Source organism: Rana temporaria, chromosome 3 (genome assembly GCF_905171775.1).
Source record: "Rana temporaria chromosome 3, aRanTem1.1, whole genome shotgun sequence".
Classification (NCBI taxonomy): domain Eukaryota; kingdom Metazoa; phylum Chordata; class Amphibia; order Anura; family Ranidae; genus Rana; species Rana temporaria.
Genome location: NC_053491.1, coordinates 328921504 through 328941167, shown reverse-complemented (window position 1 = coordinate 328941167; position 19664 = coordinate 328921504). Strand labels below are relative to the sequence as shown.

At 42.3% G+C, this 19664-nt stretch overlaps 1 protein-coding gene across 1 annotated transcript; it reads left to right on the top strand.

The window, feature by feature from the left end:
- The first annotated feature begins 2694 nt into the window (after positions 1 to 2694).
- Positions 2695 to 17480, top strand: SQSTM1 (sequestosome 1). Its single transcript, XM_040344987.1, has 8 exons — positions 2695 to 3039; positions 8738 to 8833; positions 10999 to 11213; positions 13219 to 13375; positions 13488 to 13583; positions 14338 to 14561; positions 15501 to 15702; positions 16938 to 17480. The coding sequence occupies exons 1-8, from the start codon at positions 2853 to 2855 to the stop codon at positions 17090 to 17092; spliced, it is 1332 nt and encodes a 443-aa protein (XP_040200921.1). The 5' UTR covers positions 2695 to 2852; the 3' UTR covers positions 17093 to 17480.
- Positions 17481 to 19664: the final 2184 nt, after the last annotated feature.

Genomic DNA, 19664 nt, shown 5'->3' with positions numbered 1-19664 from the left:
GATACGTCGGCGTAAGTGCTTTGTGAATCCGGGCCATAGATTTTTGCTTTACAGGCTTAGATAGATTAGGCTGAGAGTAGGTTTGGCGTTTGTTTTTTTTACTTGAATTCCACTTTAATTCAGGGAATGCATTAAAGGAAAAAATGTTTTGGCTTTAGAACCACTTTAAGGCCCCTTTACCATGGGGTGGAATCTGTCCAAACGGATCCGCCTGCTCAGCGGGGGATCTTTCCGCTGATTAGGCAAATGACAGGTCCGTGTCCGCTCCGCTGTGCCGAATGGACACAGCCTGATGCTTTCTATGAGGCAGTATGATGGAAACGTACTGCATGTCCATTTCCATCCGACTGTCATCCAGGGCGATCCACCAAATGGATGGCAAATGTATCCCCATCTGTCTATTTTTAGCGGACTGGATTGGATGCTGGCGGGTGACAGACACATAGATAACAATGGGTGGTCCGCCTTAATAACAGACAGGTGGACCCGATCGGCCTGCTGGTGTGAAAGGGGCCAAACTTCTGTTTTTGGCCATATGTGTCTCATTAGGGAGATTTACTTACTGTTCTGTAGACTCAACAGGAAGTAAGAGGCTATCTTTCCAACATGAGGGAAATTCCCTCTAATGCCGCATACACACGATCGGAAATTCCGACAAGAAAACCGTGGATTTTTTTCAGACGGAATTATGGCTCAAACTTGTGTTGCATACACACAGTCACACAAAATTCCGACCGTCAAGAACGCGGTGACGTACAACACCACAACGAGTCGAGAAAAATCAAGTTCAATGATTCCCGAGCATAAGTTGAATTGATTCTGAGCATGCGTGTTTTTTTGCGCTTCGGAATTGCATACAGACGATTGGAAATTCCGACAACAAAAAGTCCGATGGGGCCTACACACGGTCGGAATTTCGGACCAAACGTTCACATGAAACTTTTATTTTCGGAAATTCCGATCGTGTGTACGCGGCATCAGAGGATTGTCACTGGAACAGGTGTCCCCATTGAAAGATTTCCTCTCTATTCCTGTTCTGGTGGCAACTCAACATTTTGAATTTCCCTTCTCTTTCATTCCCAGTTACATTGGTGATCATGACATTGAATCTTCCTAATGGGGGACACAGACAGCAATAAGAACCTGACACATGTTCTAACCCCTCACCACTGTCCAAATCTAAAAAAAAAACAAAAAAACCTGCCTTAAAGCAGAGCTCCACCCAAAATGGGAAGTTCCGCTTTAGGGCCTCCTGTTTATGAAACTAAGGTTTTGGGGAGGAGCGGGTACCGGACACCGGGTGTTGGCATTAAAGCACCACTCGTTTTAGCACCACTTTTAACCCCCAAAAAAACTTAAAATCTCCTGTTTTGTGGCTTTGAAACAGCTACCCATTCATTCCAATGGGCAGGGCGTTTTGGGAGCGCTAATGACAGAGCTCCAAACCCGCCCCAAAGATGCTGCTTGCAGGACTTTTCGTAACGTCCTGCACCGCCCCAGTGTGAAAAGTCACACTTGAATGAATTGGAGGCGGTTTTCAGGTGCTTAGCAGAAGCTATTTCCAGCGCTAAAGTGCCTGAAAACCGCCCCAGTGTGAAAGGAGTCTATGTATATCTAAATGTATATTCGGTTATCTTTGGGGCCTTATACAGTTGTGTGCCCAACAATAGTATTGGGCATTAGTGTCAGTGCCACCCCCCTAATCCTACACACAGGGTGCCGGACACATGCATTCCAGTGGGGTTATTTTTTCTTGGAAGCACGTAATTAGAAGCAGAGACTCTAAATGATTTTTAAAAAAAGGGTGGGTTCAGGGCGCCTGATTTTCCTTCCGGCCAATCAGGAAGCAGTTTTTGGGACCCGATTAGCTGAGAGGAGAAGCGATCGTATTGTCCGCTGAGGAGGAAGAGGAGAAGACACAGGGGAAGCTGTTGTAAAGGCGAGGAGGCGGAGGCGGCGCTGGTTAAAGCTGAAGAAGTGGAAACGCTGACCGTGAGCTAGATGGGGCAAGTGTGGGGCTGGTGGGCTGATGATTGAGCGACGGGGGGTGCAAAGTTTCCTCCCATTCCATGTCTATGTTCCTGCCCTCCATCATACATAGCTATATTCCTGATTAACGATAAGAAATGTTTACTTTTTTTATTTCTTTGATGCTGGATAGTACATTTAACCTTTGGATATTAACTTGGGACCATTTTTTGCCTTTTTCTTCTGATGTTGGATTTTGCTTATCCTTACTTTTCACCTTATCTACCTGTGTCTTGATATGACGACAACCTGAGAAATGACTTTGTTCCCGTATTATTTCTCTTCTTACCAGATCTTTTTAAATAAAAAATATTGAAATCTAAAGTCAGCAGGTACACTTTTGTGTAACTTTTTTTCACTTAAGAGAGTGGAGCTCCACCTTAGTAAACATTGTACTTGTAAAGTCATTGCACACAGGATGATGACATTCCATCAGCAGATCTTGGAGATTTCTTGATGATTCTAGAATCGTCCCTCACATTCCTCCTCTATGAGGAATCCCCCTTTGTTTTGCTATGTCACGATGACATCACAAATACAGCGGCCATGTTCTTCCTTGGCATGTGAAAACAATATGTGGGCGTGGCCGCATGGTGTATTGTCAAAGTATGGCGTGGGCGGGGTTGGTAGCGGTAAGGGGCGGGGTAATGAGGCAGCGGCCGGTGGGCGGAGACTGTCGGTAGAAGCTGTTTATATGCGGAGCTGTCCGGTCACTGGAGACAAGTCATTGGATAGTCAGAGACTGAGCTGTGTGTTCGCCGATCCTGACAATTCCAGCTGCGCAATCCATCCAGGAAGAGAAGGAGATCCGTAGAGTCGCCGCCATGTCGGTCACTGTGAAGGCCTATCTGCTGGGGAAGGACGAGACCCATAGGGAGATCAGACGCTTCGCACTGGAGCTGGGCAAAGGGAAGTCTGCCGACCCGGGATCCAGCTGTGAGCTGCTCATCAGGAAGGTGACTGATGTCTTCCAAGGCCTGAGAGGGGGAGCCTTCCAGATGTTCTACAGAGGTGAGACACCTATCATAGACCTACCCTGACCCTTCATGGCATCAGAACATCACTGGGGCTCATTCACACCATAAACCCAGAACCAGGCATTATACCCCATTGCTGACACCATAAACCCAGAACTAGGCATTCTGCATTATACCCCATTGCTGACACCATAAACCCAGAACTAGGCATTCTGCATTATACCCCATTGCTGACACCATAAACCCAGAACCAGGCATTCTGCATTATACCCCATTGCTGACACCATAAACCCAGAACTAGGCATTCTGCATTATACCCCATTGCTGACACCATAAACCCAGAACCAGGCATTCTGCATTATACCCCATTGCTGACACCATAAACCCAGAACTAGGCATTCTGCATTATACCCCATTGCTGACACCATAAACCCAGAACTAGGCATTCTGCATTATACCCCATTGCTGACACCATAAACCCAGAACTAGGCATTCTGCATTATACCCCATTGCTGACACCATAAACCCAGAACCAGGCATTCTGCATTATACCCCATTGCTGACACCATAAACCCAGAACTAGGCATTCTGCATTATACCCCATTGCTGACACCATAAACCCAGAACTAGGCATTCTGCATTATACCCCATTGCTGACACCATAAACCCAGAACTAGGCATTCTGCTTTATACCCCATTGCTGACACCATAAACCCAGAACTAGGCATTCTGCATTATACCCCATTGCTGACACCATAAACCCAGAACCAGGCATTCTGCATTATACCCCATTGCTGACACCATAAACCCAGAAGCAGGCATTCTGCATTATACCCCATTGCTGACACCATAAACCCAGAACCAGGCATTCTGCATTATACCCCATTGCTGACACCATAAACCCAGAACCAGGCATTCTGCATTATACCCCATTGCTGACACCATAAACCCAGAAGCAGGCATTCTGCATTATACCCCATTGCTGACACCATAAACCCAGAACTAGGCATTCTGCATTATACCCCATTGCTGACACCATAAACCCAGAACTAGGCATTCTGCTTTATACCCCATTGCTGACACCATAAACCCAGCACCAGAACCAGGCATTCTGCATTATACCCCATTGCTGACACCATAAACCCAGCACCAGAACCAGAACTAGGTATTCTGCCATTGCTGACACTACCAAAAACAGGTAGAACTGCTTACCTGTTACACGGCACAGCATGTCACCATTTGGAGCTAGTTCAATAAAGTTAGAAAAGTAAACCGCACTTAAACCCCTTCACGCTTAACCCTTCTTCTGACACTTGTTGCTTACAAATTAAAAATCAGTATTTATTGCTAGAAAATGACAAAAAAAAAATATATAATAATAATATATATATATATATATATATATATATATATATATATATATATATATATATATATATATATATATATATATATATAATTTTTTTTTGCAGAGACCCTAAAGAATAAAATGGTGGTCGTTTGCATAATTTTATGTCGCACTGTATTTTATGCAGGGGTGTTTCAAATGCAATTTTTTTATTTTTTTTGGAAGAAATACACTTCCATGAATAAAAAAAAAAAAAAAACAGCCCAATTTTCTTGTATAATGTTAAGGATGATGTTACACTGAGTAAATAGAAACCTAACATGTCAACAGCAAACGGCGACAAACTACAGTACTTAAAAATTTCCATAGGTGATGCTTTATAAAAATCTACAGGTTACCAGTTTAGAGTTACAGAGGAGGTCTAGTGCTAGAATTATTGCTCTCGTTCTAATGATCGTGGCGATGCCTGTGTGATTTTAACTGGTGGTTTGGTTGTTTACATTTGCAGGCGTGACTTGCGTTTGCGTTCGCTTCTGGGCAGAAGGACCCTTTAAAAAAAAAAAAAAAAACGTATTTATTTTAAACACTTTCCCTTTAAAAAATAAATACAAATTCTGCTCACTTTTATTGCTGTCACGAGGAATGTAAACATCCCTTGTTACAGTAATAGGCAATGACAGGTACTCTTTATGGATCTTGGGTTTATAAGATCCCAAATCCCTCCTTTGCACTTGGAAGCATTCAAAATGCCAAGTTTGACAGTTTTGAATGCTCTCTTTAAAAAATTTTTTTTTAAAAGAATTGGCGCCTTTTAAATGGGTTGTAAAGGTTCGTTTTTTATTTTCTAAATAGGTTCCTTTAAGCTAGTGCATTGTTGGTTCACTTACTTTTTACTTTGATTTATTTTCCTTCTAAATGTTTTTTTTCTTTGTCTGAATTTCTCACTTCCTGTTTCTCCTCAGTAAGCTGTACTGTCTGACTAACCCCCAGCCAGAACGGCTCAGATGATAGTGGCAAGTTTACTGAGGAGAAACAGGAAGTGAGAAATTCAGGCAAATAAAAAAAACATTTAGAAGGGAAATGGAAGGAAAAGGTAAGTGAACCAACAATGCACTAGCTTAAAGGAACCTATTTGGAAAATAAAAAACAAAGCTTTTACAACCCCTTTAAGTCTCCAGTAAACTGGAAGCGATGTCAGGACATCGCTTCTGGGTTACTAGATCCGAGACCCGATTGAAGCTGATTGCGGCTTCGTTTGGGTCTTCAGCCAGCCGGCGGAAATGGCGGCTGGTCGCTCTAGCCTCCCGGTGAGACAAGAGAGACGGGACGAGCCGCGTAAAGGCGGCGGGAGGGCCCAGTGGCTGCTTATTATCACAAAAAAGCCGACCATCGGCTCTAAAGAACAGTAACGGGATGATGTGTGCAGCGGCCTACATCACCCAGTACAACACACTCAAGCCGAAGGCTGCATATTTGCGTTATGTCAGTGTAAAGGGGTTTATTTCACACCACTCCATACAACCACACATTATAGGGATCATCGTGCCTGCTGGTCTGAATGGGCCACTTGTTTGCACCACATGCATTGGGCTATGTGGGTCAGTACAGCCCCAACACACGGATGAAGCGGAACACCTTGTTGTTAACATCATTTTTTTTTAACCTCCTCTGAAGTGGATGGTCTTCCATAGGGCCACATAAGAGTATGCTGGTCCCATACTAAGGATCAGGAGGGTAGGAGGACGCCTCTAAATCAATTGATCACCGCGATTAACTATCACAGGGATCAGTACCTGCACAGCCTTCCCATGTATTCTTTCTCCCCTTGAATAGAGAAAAAGATACATTGTAATTTCTTCTTTCTGAAGAAGAATGTAAAAATATATATATATATATATATATTTGATCTGAGTCAGGGTCAAAAGTCAGCATTGGTGTGTTTTTTAGGTAGGATTACAAAAAACAAAATGCGCACTATTGTTTCTGGGCCTTCGCTGCTATCAAGACCATTTATTTTGGGTTGTTCCTCGATAGTTGGTTATCATAATGGCAAGAATTGTACAACAAATGATAAACAATTAATTTTTTTTTTTTACTATTATGAGCCAGTTCTCCTTAGATTAATAAAAAAGCGATATCCATTACTATTTATAAAATGAAGGCCCAGTGTGTCCTGAAGCATCCCTGCCCCTTTGTGTACAGACATCTGCGGGGTAGGAAATACCCTGGGCTGCAGTTGGTTAGGTGGCAGTCATCGGAAATGACCGCTTCCTTCCCAGTTTGGTCCAAACCCAAGTTCAGAGCAAACCTGCGCTCATGCCCAGTGAGGATTAGCCAAGGTGAACTTGGAACCCCTTCAAGCAAAATGTATTTCACTCCCTATTTTTTTTTGTTTTGTTCTACTTTAACAGTTTGATTCCTTGTTCTAGGTATTCAGTTGAGTGGCTGCTGGTGCCGAGCATCGTGATTGTCTTATTTTATTTTTTTTACAGTTTATGAATCTGTAAAGTAAAATTGTTTAATAGTTTTTGTGTTCAGGATTTATTCTCAACATTCACATGAGAGCCAAAAGTAGTGTCATAACAATCAGCAGCATAGATTTTTGTTCTAAAAACAAGAAAAGATAACATTACATCCACTGAAAGGAATGTGCCCTTTGCTGTTTGTTTTTATATTGCCTAGATTGACAAAGGTGCGGTTAGACGATGTGTCTAGGGCAAAGGTACTGTAACCTTGTACAGAACTAGGAAGGAGGGGGGAAGGCTAGATATTAAAGGATTTTTCTAAATAACAAACATGTTATACTTGCCTCCACTGTGCAGCTCGTTTTGCACAGAGTGGCCCCGAACCTGGTCTTCTGGGGTCCCTCGGCAAGAGTGGCCCCTAACCTGGTCTTCTGGGGGTCCCTCGGCAAGAGTGGCCCCAAACCTGGTCTTCTGGGGGTCCCTCGGCAAGAGTGGCCCCAAACCTGGTCTTCTGGGGTCCCTCGGCAAGAGTGGCCCCAAACCTGGTCTTCTGGGGTCCCTCGGCGGCTGTCTCGGCTCCCCCCGCAAGGACTCAACGCCTTAATGCGAGCGAGCATGGTGATGAGTTGTTGCGGGCGCGCTCCTGTGATACAGCCGGCAACCATAGCCGCTCACTGTATCACTCGGCCTCGGCGCGCCCCGTTATTGGATGTGCTTGACAGCAGCGCAAGCCAATGTGGGCGCTGCTTTCAATCAACCAATGAATGAGACAGGAAGACGGCAGAGAAGCCTGCTCGTTCACGGCGCGGGACTTTCGAGGAGTCGGGTAAGTAATCAGGGGGGGCGCTAATACTCGGCTGTTTTTCCACTTTAATGCAATAAGGTTAAAAAACATTTACCTTTACAACCCCTTTAGCATTAAAGTGCTTTTATTTAGCTATAATGAATATTAAAAAAAAATATATATATATTTTTTTTTCTGTGTGTTTCCCAAGCTTTGGTGTTTTTTAATTTTTTGCTTTTTTTGTCTGGATTATTTTACCTTTACTACATTATTAAAAGCTTAGTGCTGGAGTTTAATAATGCTTCATCGTTGGTGTCGGTGAGAGGAATGGTGCGCCAAGGGCTGTATAAAAGCAATCAAAACGCAGCAGTTTGGAGAACACAGAGATAGTATTGAATTTTTAAACATCTGCCAGGTTTTCATTGCTGTCTGTGTCCATGTTGGGGTGATTCAGACATCCTGTCACTGGAACTGATGGGGAAAATCTAAACTTTTGATTTGTTGCTGGGTCTGGAATAGAGGAGAAATCCTCCAATGGGGACACTTGTTCCAGTGACACCTGTCTAAGAGAGGATTTTTCTTAAAGGGGTTGTAAAGGTTTGTTTTTTATTTTCTAAATAGGTTCCTGTAAGCTAGTGCATTGTTGGTTCACTTACCTTTTTTCCTTCCATTTCCCTTCTAAATGTTTTTTGTTTCTTTGTTTTCTTTGTCTGAATTTCTCACTTCCTGTTCCTCCTCAGTAAGCTGTTCTGGCTGACTTTCCACAGCTCGGATGATGAAGGCAAGCTTACTGAGGAGAAACAGGAAGTGAGAAATTCAGACAAAGGGGGGGGAATAAAACAATTAGAAGGGAAATCCAAGGAAAAGGTAAGTGAACCAACAATGCACTAGCTTACAGGAACCTGTTTAGAAAATAAAATGCAAACCTTTACAACCCCTTTAACTTGGAGGGATCTGCACTCACATCATGTGTCGTCTGGAGACAGAAAGTGAGGGACAAAATGGTAAATTATAGATGTGAACTTTTAAATGGTCTTTAGGTCTTATTAAAGGTGCAAACTTTGGTCCTTTTTTTCCAGATCTGTAACCTGTATGTTGTGTATATCTACAAATATATATTTATTTGTATTTCCAGATGAAGAGGGGGATCTGGTTGCCTTCTCCACTGATGAGGAGCTGAATATGGGTCTTGAAAATCTTAATGAAGGCGTTTTCCGTGTCTACATTAAAGGTATTTGTGTTTTCCAATGCATCATAAATAACATACAAATGTGATCTAATTCTGTTTGCTGTAATCCATAGCCACCAAAGATCTGAGTATATCTTAAGATCTATACACCAAAAAACCGCGCTATCACAACACAGTAATTTCAGGCAGCGGCTAGCGTGTGATGACAAGAAAAAATAAAACAATATAAAAAGCCGCGCCAAGTATCAACAAAAAATTGAATATAAAAGTTCAACAGTCCACAAATGGTATGAGTAAGTGGATATTAAATTGGTTCTCAAACAAAAAGCAGAATCGCTGTATTGATCAGAGGCTGATTTGCATGTAGAGATGTTCAGCTTTACAATGCACCAGGTGACATATATACAATGTGTGAGATCCCACCACCGAAATTGTATATCAGCTTACCAGATAGCAAGCCTTTAGTGCAGTTGGCTATAGCCCAGCCACGGCCTTTGAATCCCCTGGGCTACGATGTTTCAAGATTCCCAATCAAATGGCAGACTTGGAGTTGAAAGCGATGCTTGTTTGCGATTTAAGACACCCAGCACCTCCTCAATAATCACAATAACGCGATAAGCGTAACCCAATCCGGTTCACATGCGGGCAGGAAGATAGAAAGGGACGCAATAGCGTGATATCGTAGGTAACAGATTTATTAAAAAAAGTATTGTACTTACACTTAGACAGTATAAACACAGCATATAAACAGGTAAAAAAGCCGGCCGGCTTACGGAGCCCTCCTCCTCGGCGTGATGACGTCACTGACGCTGCCTCCAGACGCGTTTCGTCCTATTGGACATTCTCAATGTCCAATAGGACGAAACGCGTCTGGAGGCAGCGTCAGTGACGTCATCACGCCGAGGAGGAGGGCTCCGTAAGCCGGCCGGCTTTTTTACCTGTTTATATGCTGTGTTTATACTGTCTAAGTGTAAGTACAATACTTTTTTTAATAAATCTGTTACCTACGATATCACGCTATTGCGTCCCTTTCTATCTTCCTGCCCGCATGTGAACCGGATTGGGTTACGCTTATCGCGTTATTGTGATTATTGAGGAGGTGCTGGGTGTCTTAAATCGCAAACAAGCATCGCTTTCAACTCCAAGTCTGCCATTTGATTGGGAATCTTGAAACATCGTAGCCCAGGGGATTCAAAGGCCGTGGCTGGGCTATAGCCAACTGCACTAAAGGCTTGCTATCTGGTAAGCTGATATACAATTTCGGTGGTGGGATCTCACACATTGTATATATGTCACCTGGTGCATTGTAAAGCTGAACATCTCTACATGCAAATCAGCCTCTGATCAATACAGCGATTCTGCTTTTTGTTTGAGAACCAATTTAATATCCACTTACTCATACCATTTGTGGACTGTTGAACTTTTATATTCAATTTTTTGTTGATACTTGGCGCGGCTTTTTATATTGTTTTTATATTGTTTTATATCTTAAAGCGGGGGTTCACCCTTAGAGGGCACTTTTCCCCCTTAGATTCCTGCTCGTTATTACTAGGGGAATCGGATATTTATTTTAAAATATGTGCAGTACTTACCCGTTTACGAGACGCATCCTCTCCGTCGCTTCCGGGTATGGGCTTCGGGAATGGGCGTTCCTTCTTGATTGACAGGTTTCCGAGAGGCTTCCGACGGTCGCATCCATCGCGTCACGATTTTCCGAAAGAAGCCGAACGTCGGTGCGCAGGCGCAGTATAGAGCCGCACCGACGTTCGGCTTCTTTCGGCTACGAGTGACGCGATGGATGCGACCGTCGGAAGCCTCTCGGAAGAATGTCAATCAAGAAGGAACGCCCGCTCCCGAAGACCCATACCCGGAAGCGACGGAAGAAGATGCAGCTCGAAAACGGGTAAGTACTGCTCATATTTTAATATAAATAGCCGATTCCCCTAGACCGAACGAGCAGGAAGCTAAGGGGAGATTTTTTTTTTTTTTTTTAAATGGGTGAACTCCCGCTTTAAGATCTACTGCACCAGAAAATGTTAAGTTTTTATAAGATAAAGATTTTTTTATACAATAATGAGAATTTATAAAATTACTTATCTTGGTAAATTTGATATAAAATATTGGTTAGTGTCAATTGTTTTTTGTCCTACTTTAAAAGGCAAATGTATATTCTGTTACAAGATATAATTGGATGGTTTTGTTTTTAGAAAGGAAAGACTGTAAGCGTGAGCACCGTGCACACTGCGGACAGGAGACTCCCCAGAATGTGGTCCACCCTAATGTGACCTGTGATGGATGTGAAGGTGCTGTGGTGGGGAACCGGTACAAGTGCCTGATTTGCCCAGATTATGACCTGTGCAGTACCTGCGAGGGGAAAGGAATCCATAAGGAGCACAACATGATTATGTTCCCTACTCCTATTGTAAGTAATTGCAGTCAATTCTATAGTAAATAGAACAGTAGTTGCCAGTAATGTGTATGATGGATAGCACAGCTAATAAACTATGTGGAATCCAAAACAAATACAATCCTCCCCTAGCTGTTTAGGTTTACTCTTCTAAGGCCCCATACACACGAGAGGATTTTTCCGCGGATACGGTCCAGCGGACCGTATCCGCGGATAAATCCTCTCGAGGATTTCAGCAGATTTCTATGCGATGGCGTGTACACACCATCGCATTGAAATCCGCGCCGAAATCCTCTGGCGATGACGTGTCGCCGCGATTATGACGCGGCGACGGGCGCGACGCTGTCATATAAGGAATTCCACGCATGCGTCAAATCATTACGACGCGTGCGGGGAATCCCTTTGGACGGATGGATCCGGTGAGTCTGTACAGACGAGCGGATCCATCCGTGGGATCCGATTCCAGCAGATAAATATTTGTCGACATGCACAGCATATCTATCTGCTGGAATTCGGAAATATCCGCGGATAAATATCCGCCGGAGTGTACACACCATAGAATCTATCCGCAGAAACCCATTCGATGGGATTTATCTGCGGATCGATTCTATCGTGTGTATGGGGCCTTAGTTTTGACATGCTAAGCAAACTACCTAGTTGCATAGGTATTGTGCAAGCTCTCATCATTGGCTATGGGTCTTGCCATTGGCTGGCAACAACGGCTGCATTGAGGGAAGGGTGGAAGTCTGTTACATGTTATCCCATACCCAGAACTGTATTTCCTGGGCACTCTGATGGTGGAATAGCGAGTGAACAAAGGGCAAGAAATGAAAGTGAGCTTTACTTCAATGTGCCTCAGGGAAACTCAATATAGACTACAGTACATCAATTTGAAGATGTCGAATAGCTCCCTGGTTTTTGTAAACCCCAGTCATGAAATCTGAACAGAGCACATATTTCTGTAGTGTTACTTGTCTCTCTCCAAAGCTGAGTTTCGTTTCTCTCTGTTGCTTCATTCCTCTGTTATCAGCAGAGTGAAATCGCATCTCAAATCGGCAGCATTTGCCGCCAATTGTCGGCAATGACACTGTCCTAATCGGTGCGACGCCGCATCTGCGGCGCTGCACCGATTTCAAAAAGTAGTTCCTGTACTACTTTTTGCAATTTCGGGCCGCGATTTACATAGACATCTGTGCAGAAACCTGCACAGATGTCTCTTAAATCGGGACTGCCGGCGGGAGTGAAATCGTGCGAGTTCAGCTGAACTCGCGCGGCTTCACTCCCGCAGCCCAGTGTGAACCAGGCCTCAAACTGATCTGCAGATGCAAACAGTGCACCTGCTGGTTACCTGCACTGAGCCATAGATTTCTGATATTACCTGCAAGTTTGGTGAGGGTGCATCTGTGTGAAAGCAGCCTTGGGCCCCTTTCACACGGTCAGTCTGACCCGATTGGAACCTCCATTCACCTCTAAGGAGTGGCAGATGTAAACCGACTTGTGTCTTACATCCAATCCGCAAAAAAAAGAGAGTATAGTGGGCTGTGTCCGCTCTGCATATACAGAGCAGTCACGGACCTGGCATCCACCCGCTCCGCTCATTGTGGCCCGCGACCGGTTACCAAGTCGCTTTAATTGTCCTCTCTCTTCAAAAGATTGGTCACCCCCTGGTTTACAACCACTTTAATGCTGCCATGCTATGAGGGAAGCATATTGTGCAGGTCTGCTTTCAGGACCCCAAATGCATTTTTTGGGTTCTCAGTATAGTAGATACTTTTTTTTTTTTTTTTTCAATCTGTTTCGTGTATATATAGATCTGTTTTTTAGTTTTCAAAATCTTTAATCCCATCTGCAGATGCCCTCAGTTGTATAAAGCAATAATTGTATATAGTATATTTCTACAAAATAAGATTCTGGTTTTTAAATAATATATAATGTGGGCCTGCTGTCTGAAGTATGTACATTTTGGAAGTCGACGTGCATGTTTGTTACTGTGGCTGATTTAATTCTGGTTTCTCTCCAGCCTTTTCCTCGTGGGCGCTGGTTCCGCAAGATGCATCATGGAGTGCCACCTTTCAACTGGATGAATGGCTGGGGTTACCCTGGCACAGGCTTTCACTGCCCAAATTCCCAGCAAACAGGGTGTAACCCAGAACAATGTCAGACTCCACCTGCAGAAGGTAAATCTTGATATGGAAAGCTTTTTTTTTTATTTCGTCAGCAATTTCAAAGCAGTAGTTATGTATTTGTCTAAAGGTTTGAAAATGTAATGTATAATTGTTTTCCCCCTAGGTACTGCTCCTAGTTCTTCTCAGCCATCTCCTGATCCTAATGTCACCTTCTTGCAAAATGTCGGTGAAAGTGTGGCAGCCTTGTTGAGTCCCCTTGGTAAGTCCCAAGTAAATCTTTCCTAGGAAAAAAAAAATATGAAGGCTGGCATTGCTAACCTCCTTTAAAAGGAGCCCCGTACTTGCCCCCTCCCAGGTGTAGGAAGCTCTACTACTCAATTGCCAACCCTATCCCTACCATCCCTACTGCTTTCATGCTCCTGGCACTACTTTTTCCTACATCAACCCATAATTTGCCTCTCCTGGCTCTACTTTCTCTACATTCAAGGGTACTGACTTGTTAGGCCTCATATATTACTTTCATCCCCCCCACCCACCCTATCCCAACTTATGTTTATCCACTTCTGCTTTGTGTTTTTATAAATTTCAGGAGTCCACTAAAGTTATCTTCCTACCCTAAAGTTACACCCTTGACGTGCTTGCTGAGACTCTTGTTTGCAACTTAAGCTTGTTTCTACCCTCCATCTGAAGTGTTTTCTAATGTTTGCACATCCTCGAACTGTATACATATACTGGAACAGAAAAAAGCTAGTTGACTTATTATGACCTACTTGCATTATTACTTCCTTAGACACTGACTCAGAACAAGTGTGCATATTAAGACGGTCAAAGTAAGCTAATAAGTCTGCATGCTTCTTCTGGATAAGTAGCCTAAAGTATTAATGCCAGAAGGTCAACATAGCAGCCAGGCAACTAATTATTTCAGAAAGGGATGCCAACAATGACACCCTCCCTGGTTTTCAGGTTCAGAAAAAACTAATAACTGACTGCTTCCTGCCTTGTGTTACATACAGGAATTGATGTAGACATTGATGTTGAACATGGTGGTAAACGCAGCAAGATTGCAACCCCGCCATCTGGTTCTGAAGCTAAAGATTCCCAACCAAACAGCTCATCCTTCACTTCACACCCTCAGAATGTTAACAGCAGACCTGAAAATGAGGAGTGTATGGATACAGATGCCATTGCTAAACGGATGAAAGATGTTTCTTTGAACCCCTCTGTTCAAAATGAAAATGTAAGTGCTCCTTCACTGTTCTTCAAATGGGAATACTTCCTCTAACTGTAAATGGTGATCAGTGGTGTGGGCATGTGGCAAGTGCCATGTTGGAATACTAACACCATTTAAAAGATAAGGTCACATTTTTTAACATGTTACATCCATATTTGGGGTGTAACATGTTACTGTTGCAGCAGCCCCCCCCCCCCCAATCCTCTGTGACCGTGGGATCTTCTCCCTGCACCCGCTGTCACAATTTGAAAAAAAATCTGAATGGGAGAACTAAAAGTACCGACAGCCTTTTGTGGCTGTCGGCTTGTAGTTTTCAATGAACTTCCAGGGTGTTATTGAGCACGCGAGGTAGTTGGTGCATAACTGGCTGCCCAAACGAGGTATGAGCAGACAGCTTACACTGACAAACTGCAAGAGCCCTGCATTGCACCAGTGGTCTCCTGATCGTGGGTGCAATGCTTTGCAGGTTCCTATTGGGGAAAAAATAAATAAAAATGCACTTTTTTTTTTTTTTTTTTTTTTTTTTCCTGCAAAAAGTTATCCTTTTAAATTAATAGCTTCTCTTCACAGAAGACAATTTTGCTCCATAACCTATAGAACCTCTCTAAATTGATCAGGTACAATACATGTACATTGACTCTATATTGCAGAGTAAGAACTGGTTTTCTTACCCATACCAAATGGCAACCTGTATCCTCTCGAGTTGCAGTATGCCTGTCTGTGGACATATTATTATTTGTTGTCTTTTGCAAGAAGTGTAGTGTGTTTGTCCTAAAAAAAGAAAAAAAAAAAAGGCAGTTGGCCCCAACTTGTTTTCTCTATAGCATGTTTTAGATTCCTTAGAATCTATCCGTGCTCCCTGCAAAGGGCTTCTTATGTGATAATTAGCCTTTTGAGAATTTAAATCTATATTCAGTGTTTGAAATCTGCTCCTCTGTCCTACAGGAACAAAGTGAACACAACAGCAATGCATCAGGTGGTGAGGATGACTGGACTCATGTCTCCCCCAAAGAGGTGGACCCGTCAACTGGTGAGCTACAGTCCCTTCAACCAGACACAGAGGAACCCAGTTCTTTAGACCCAAACAGACCCATTCATGCTCCCACAGGTCTCAGAGAAGCTGCTATTTATCCACACCTCCCAGCAGGTAACATCTTCTCTTTAAACATTTGTTTAATACATTTTGAGCAAATGTAGGTGTAAATTTGGTACTGCAAAAGGTCATAGTATGTTGCTCTATGAAATGACAGTTAAGATATTTGCTTTGAATATAAACCCCAGTTTCCAACATGGGAATTAAAAAATAGAAAATCTAAAATATCTACAGTATTTATGTTAAAAAGACAATTGATCCTACCTTTTCTCTATAGCATGTGTCAGATTGCTTTGAATATACCCGTGCAGGGATTTAACTAAAGTCCTAGAAAAATTGCCACTGACTGATATATAGTGGCAGACATTGCAATTTAGTTTGGAAGTTCCAAACTTATTGATGCTCTGGTATGCACATTACAACCATTTCCTATAATTAATAGTATGGTGCCACCTCCTGCAGATCTATGTTAATCGGTGAGGCTGCCGATTGCAGCCCCTGCCCGCTGTCATAATATGACACAGAGGTAGAGTTCAGGTTGGATGTTTTAGTTTAACACACTGGTTGAACAAAAAACTGACTCCTCTATGGCCAGCTTTAGAGATGCAACACTTTTGGTGGTGGGGTGGGATGCAGGCTTGCCTGTACCTGACCTGAGTAAAATCTATTGAAGTTGGACACAACCACCTTCAGATGCCTGACAATGTGAGCTCCCATTCTTTTACTATGACTGCTTTTACATGAACAAAGTTCATAGCATAGGGTGCGCACAGGGTGTGCCAAGCACACCCTAATCACCCTGTGCAGCACAAATTCCCCCTCTTCCTCCCAGAGCGCTGCTGGCTTCCCTCCTCTCCTGCTTGTTGCTGCGGAGATGTTTTAGGATGAGTGGTGGAAGGGGCCAGTAAATAGGTAATTTACCAGCCCCTTCCCTTTCTGAATAAACATTGTACGTTATCGGTAATAAGTGTTTGAGCATTGGGGTGCACACCTATGGTTCATAGTTTCTGCATTTAAGACTGCAGTCTGGTGCTTTTGTTCTGCCCCCCATCCTTTCCCAAAGGAGGTCTGTTCTGAGAATACATTTAATACAAAATAGACCTTCAACAAACCTGGCCAATTCAAACTGAGCAATATTAAAAAAACATGAGATTGACTTGAGTGAAAATGGTATTTCAAAATGATCAGTGGATTCAGAGATGCAGACAGCTGGAATCTGAAAATCTCAACTTAAAAATTGTCTTATTTTTTTTTAACAGCTTTTTATTTTATTTCTTTTTGTCTTCCAGAAGCAGATCCTCAGCTCATTGAAACACTATCACAGATGCTGTCCATGGGTTTCACAGACGAGGGAGGCTGGCTCACGAGGCTACTGGAAGCAAAACAATATGACATTGGGTCGGCTCTCGATGCCATGAAGTCTGTGCGGAATCTTCCTCAATAATAGCATCAGCACATTTCTGTTTCTATCTTAACTCTGCCTTTCTTACGTTGCTATAATATATAATTATAGACTGATATTCATACCACAGCTCCACAGATGGTGGAGACGATCATGTGCAGTCAGATTGTTATTTCAAACATTGCAGTTTGAAAGGAAGTTTAAACTGCAAATCCGAAAGCAACGCTTTACAGCTTTCAGTTTAATGGAAACCTAAGTTGTTGTTGTTTTGGTATTCATCATCACCTGTGAAGCGAACCATAGAAAACTACCAGTGATGAGCAGTTAATTACAGCTTGCTACACAAAGTAACTTTTATTGGTCAACTACTGTAGTACCATTTTTGGTTCATGCCCATTTTCATTTTTTTTCTTTTTATTCCCCCCCCCCCCCCCCCCTAAACAAAAACCCAACTAATGCCCCATTTTTAAAACCACCAATAACTTTTTTTGGTGCAATACTCACCCTGTCTCCAGTGCTGTCATCAGACTTGCTGCTTCCAGGGCAGGCACTAGTCTTCTAGGTTAAATGACACCCAGCTTCACCTTCCTTCTTTTTTTTTTTCTTGTTTAAATTGATTGTTTTTAAAAGATAATCCCAGTGCTAAGGGTATCCTGTGGATAAACATGCACGCTCAGCTGATACTAATGTGCATGTTAATGCCACTAATATTTGGTGGCTGAATCTTCCCACCTGAAAAGGAGACACAAATGTTGGTCTTTCAACATTTGTGACATTCGTTTGTTAATGTGTGATCTTTAAAAGCAGAGCTGTGAAATCACAAATTTTGAAAATAGTATTTAGAAACGATCTCCTAAAAGTACAGATCCTCTGTTCCCAATAATAAAAAAACAAAATGCTGCCAACAATTCAGGTATGGCTAATGGCAACGTTTTGAGTATTTCTTTCTGTTGGATACAATGGTTGCTTTAATAGCCAGCAGCAACATATGGGAGCAAGAAGGATAATTCTATTTGCAAAGCTGGTGGTTTTACAGAACTCTCGCTTACCATCAGAATGATAGAGTTATGCTAGAAACAGACTAGTGCAAATGTTTTTATTTCATTGCCTTATACTGCTTAATAACAAAGTGATTTTTGGTTTCTTAAGTTTAATAAACATACTTATTGCTCACTTACTATGCAGAAATATTCACCCTGATGTATTCAATGTGTTAGCATATTCGAGTAGCTTCATTACACTGTTATGCCTCTAGAGTCATGAGAAAACGGCAGTGCTAATTTGTTGAGGTTCTATCTGTATGGGAATAATGTTGGTGTTCTGTAACAGTCTAATTGTGACATTACATCTTCTGCAATTAAAGTTCCTTTAGAGCATTACACACGGCTAGCATGCTTTATTTCTTTGTTTTTCTGCCAGTGGATATTAAAACCAGCTTGTGAACAGAAAGTATGCCAGTTGGAAGTTTACTTTTGTACTCTTTGTAACTCAATAACAAGTCCCACTAGATTTTTTTTATGGCCCTCACACATAAACTGCTATGAAGCAAATACAGAATCTGCAACAAGTAGAGTCTTGCTTTAATAAGGAAAATAAACTCTGCCTAGATAGTGCATCTAGCTCACGTTTATTTAATGTGTGCATTACTTTTAACTACCTCAATACTGGGCACTCTAACCTCCTTCCTTCCCAGGCCAATTTTCAGCTTTCTGTGCTCTCCCACTTTGAATGACAATTAGTCAGGCTGCACTGTACCCTAATGAAATTGTTATCATTTTGTTCACACAAATAGAGCTTTCTTTTAGTGGTATTTATTCACCACTGGGTTTATTTTTTGCGATATAAGCAAAAAACTATTTTCCGTTTTAAAAGAAATCCAATAAAATCAAATTTTATCATGTATTCTGCTACATGTCTTTTTGATAAAAAAATAATAATCCTGATATGTGTATGAAAAAAATGCACTAAATTGTCATATTAACAAAAGTCATTTCTTACACATGGCATAGGTAAACTTGCAATTACACACCAAAATGTTCCACTACTTCTTCTGAGTATGGCAATACCACGTGTGAGACTTTTCCACAGCCTGGCCACATACAGAGGCCCAAGATGCAGGGAGCGCCATCAGGTGTTCTAGGAGCATAAATTACACATTTAGTTTCCTGACTGATCACATTTTGTAAGGCCCTGAAGCACCAGGACAGTTGAATTACCCACAAAGTTAACCCAGTTTGGAAAGCCAACACCCAATGTATATTCTATGAGGCATAATGAGTCTCTTGAACTTTTTTTTTTTACACACAAAGTTGTCAATTTATAAGATATTTCTAACACATGGCAAAAATGACACCTCAAAATACATTCTGCTACTTCTGAGTATGGCGATCCCTCATGTGTGAGGCTGGGTTTACACTACTTTCATCCTACTTTGCTCTGCTACATCGGTCCTACATTTATCCTACATTGGTCCTACATCCATCCTACTTTCATGAACAGGATACTACTTTGGTCCGACTTCAATGATATTTAATGGGTTGAAGTAGGATCAATGTAGGACCAAAAGTAGTACAGGGAGCATTTTCAAAGTCGGACTGACTTGTGTAGGACCAGT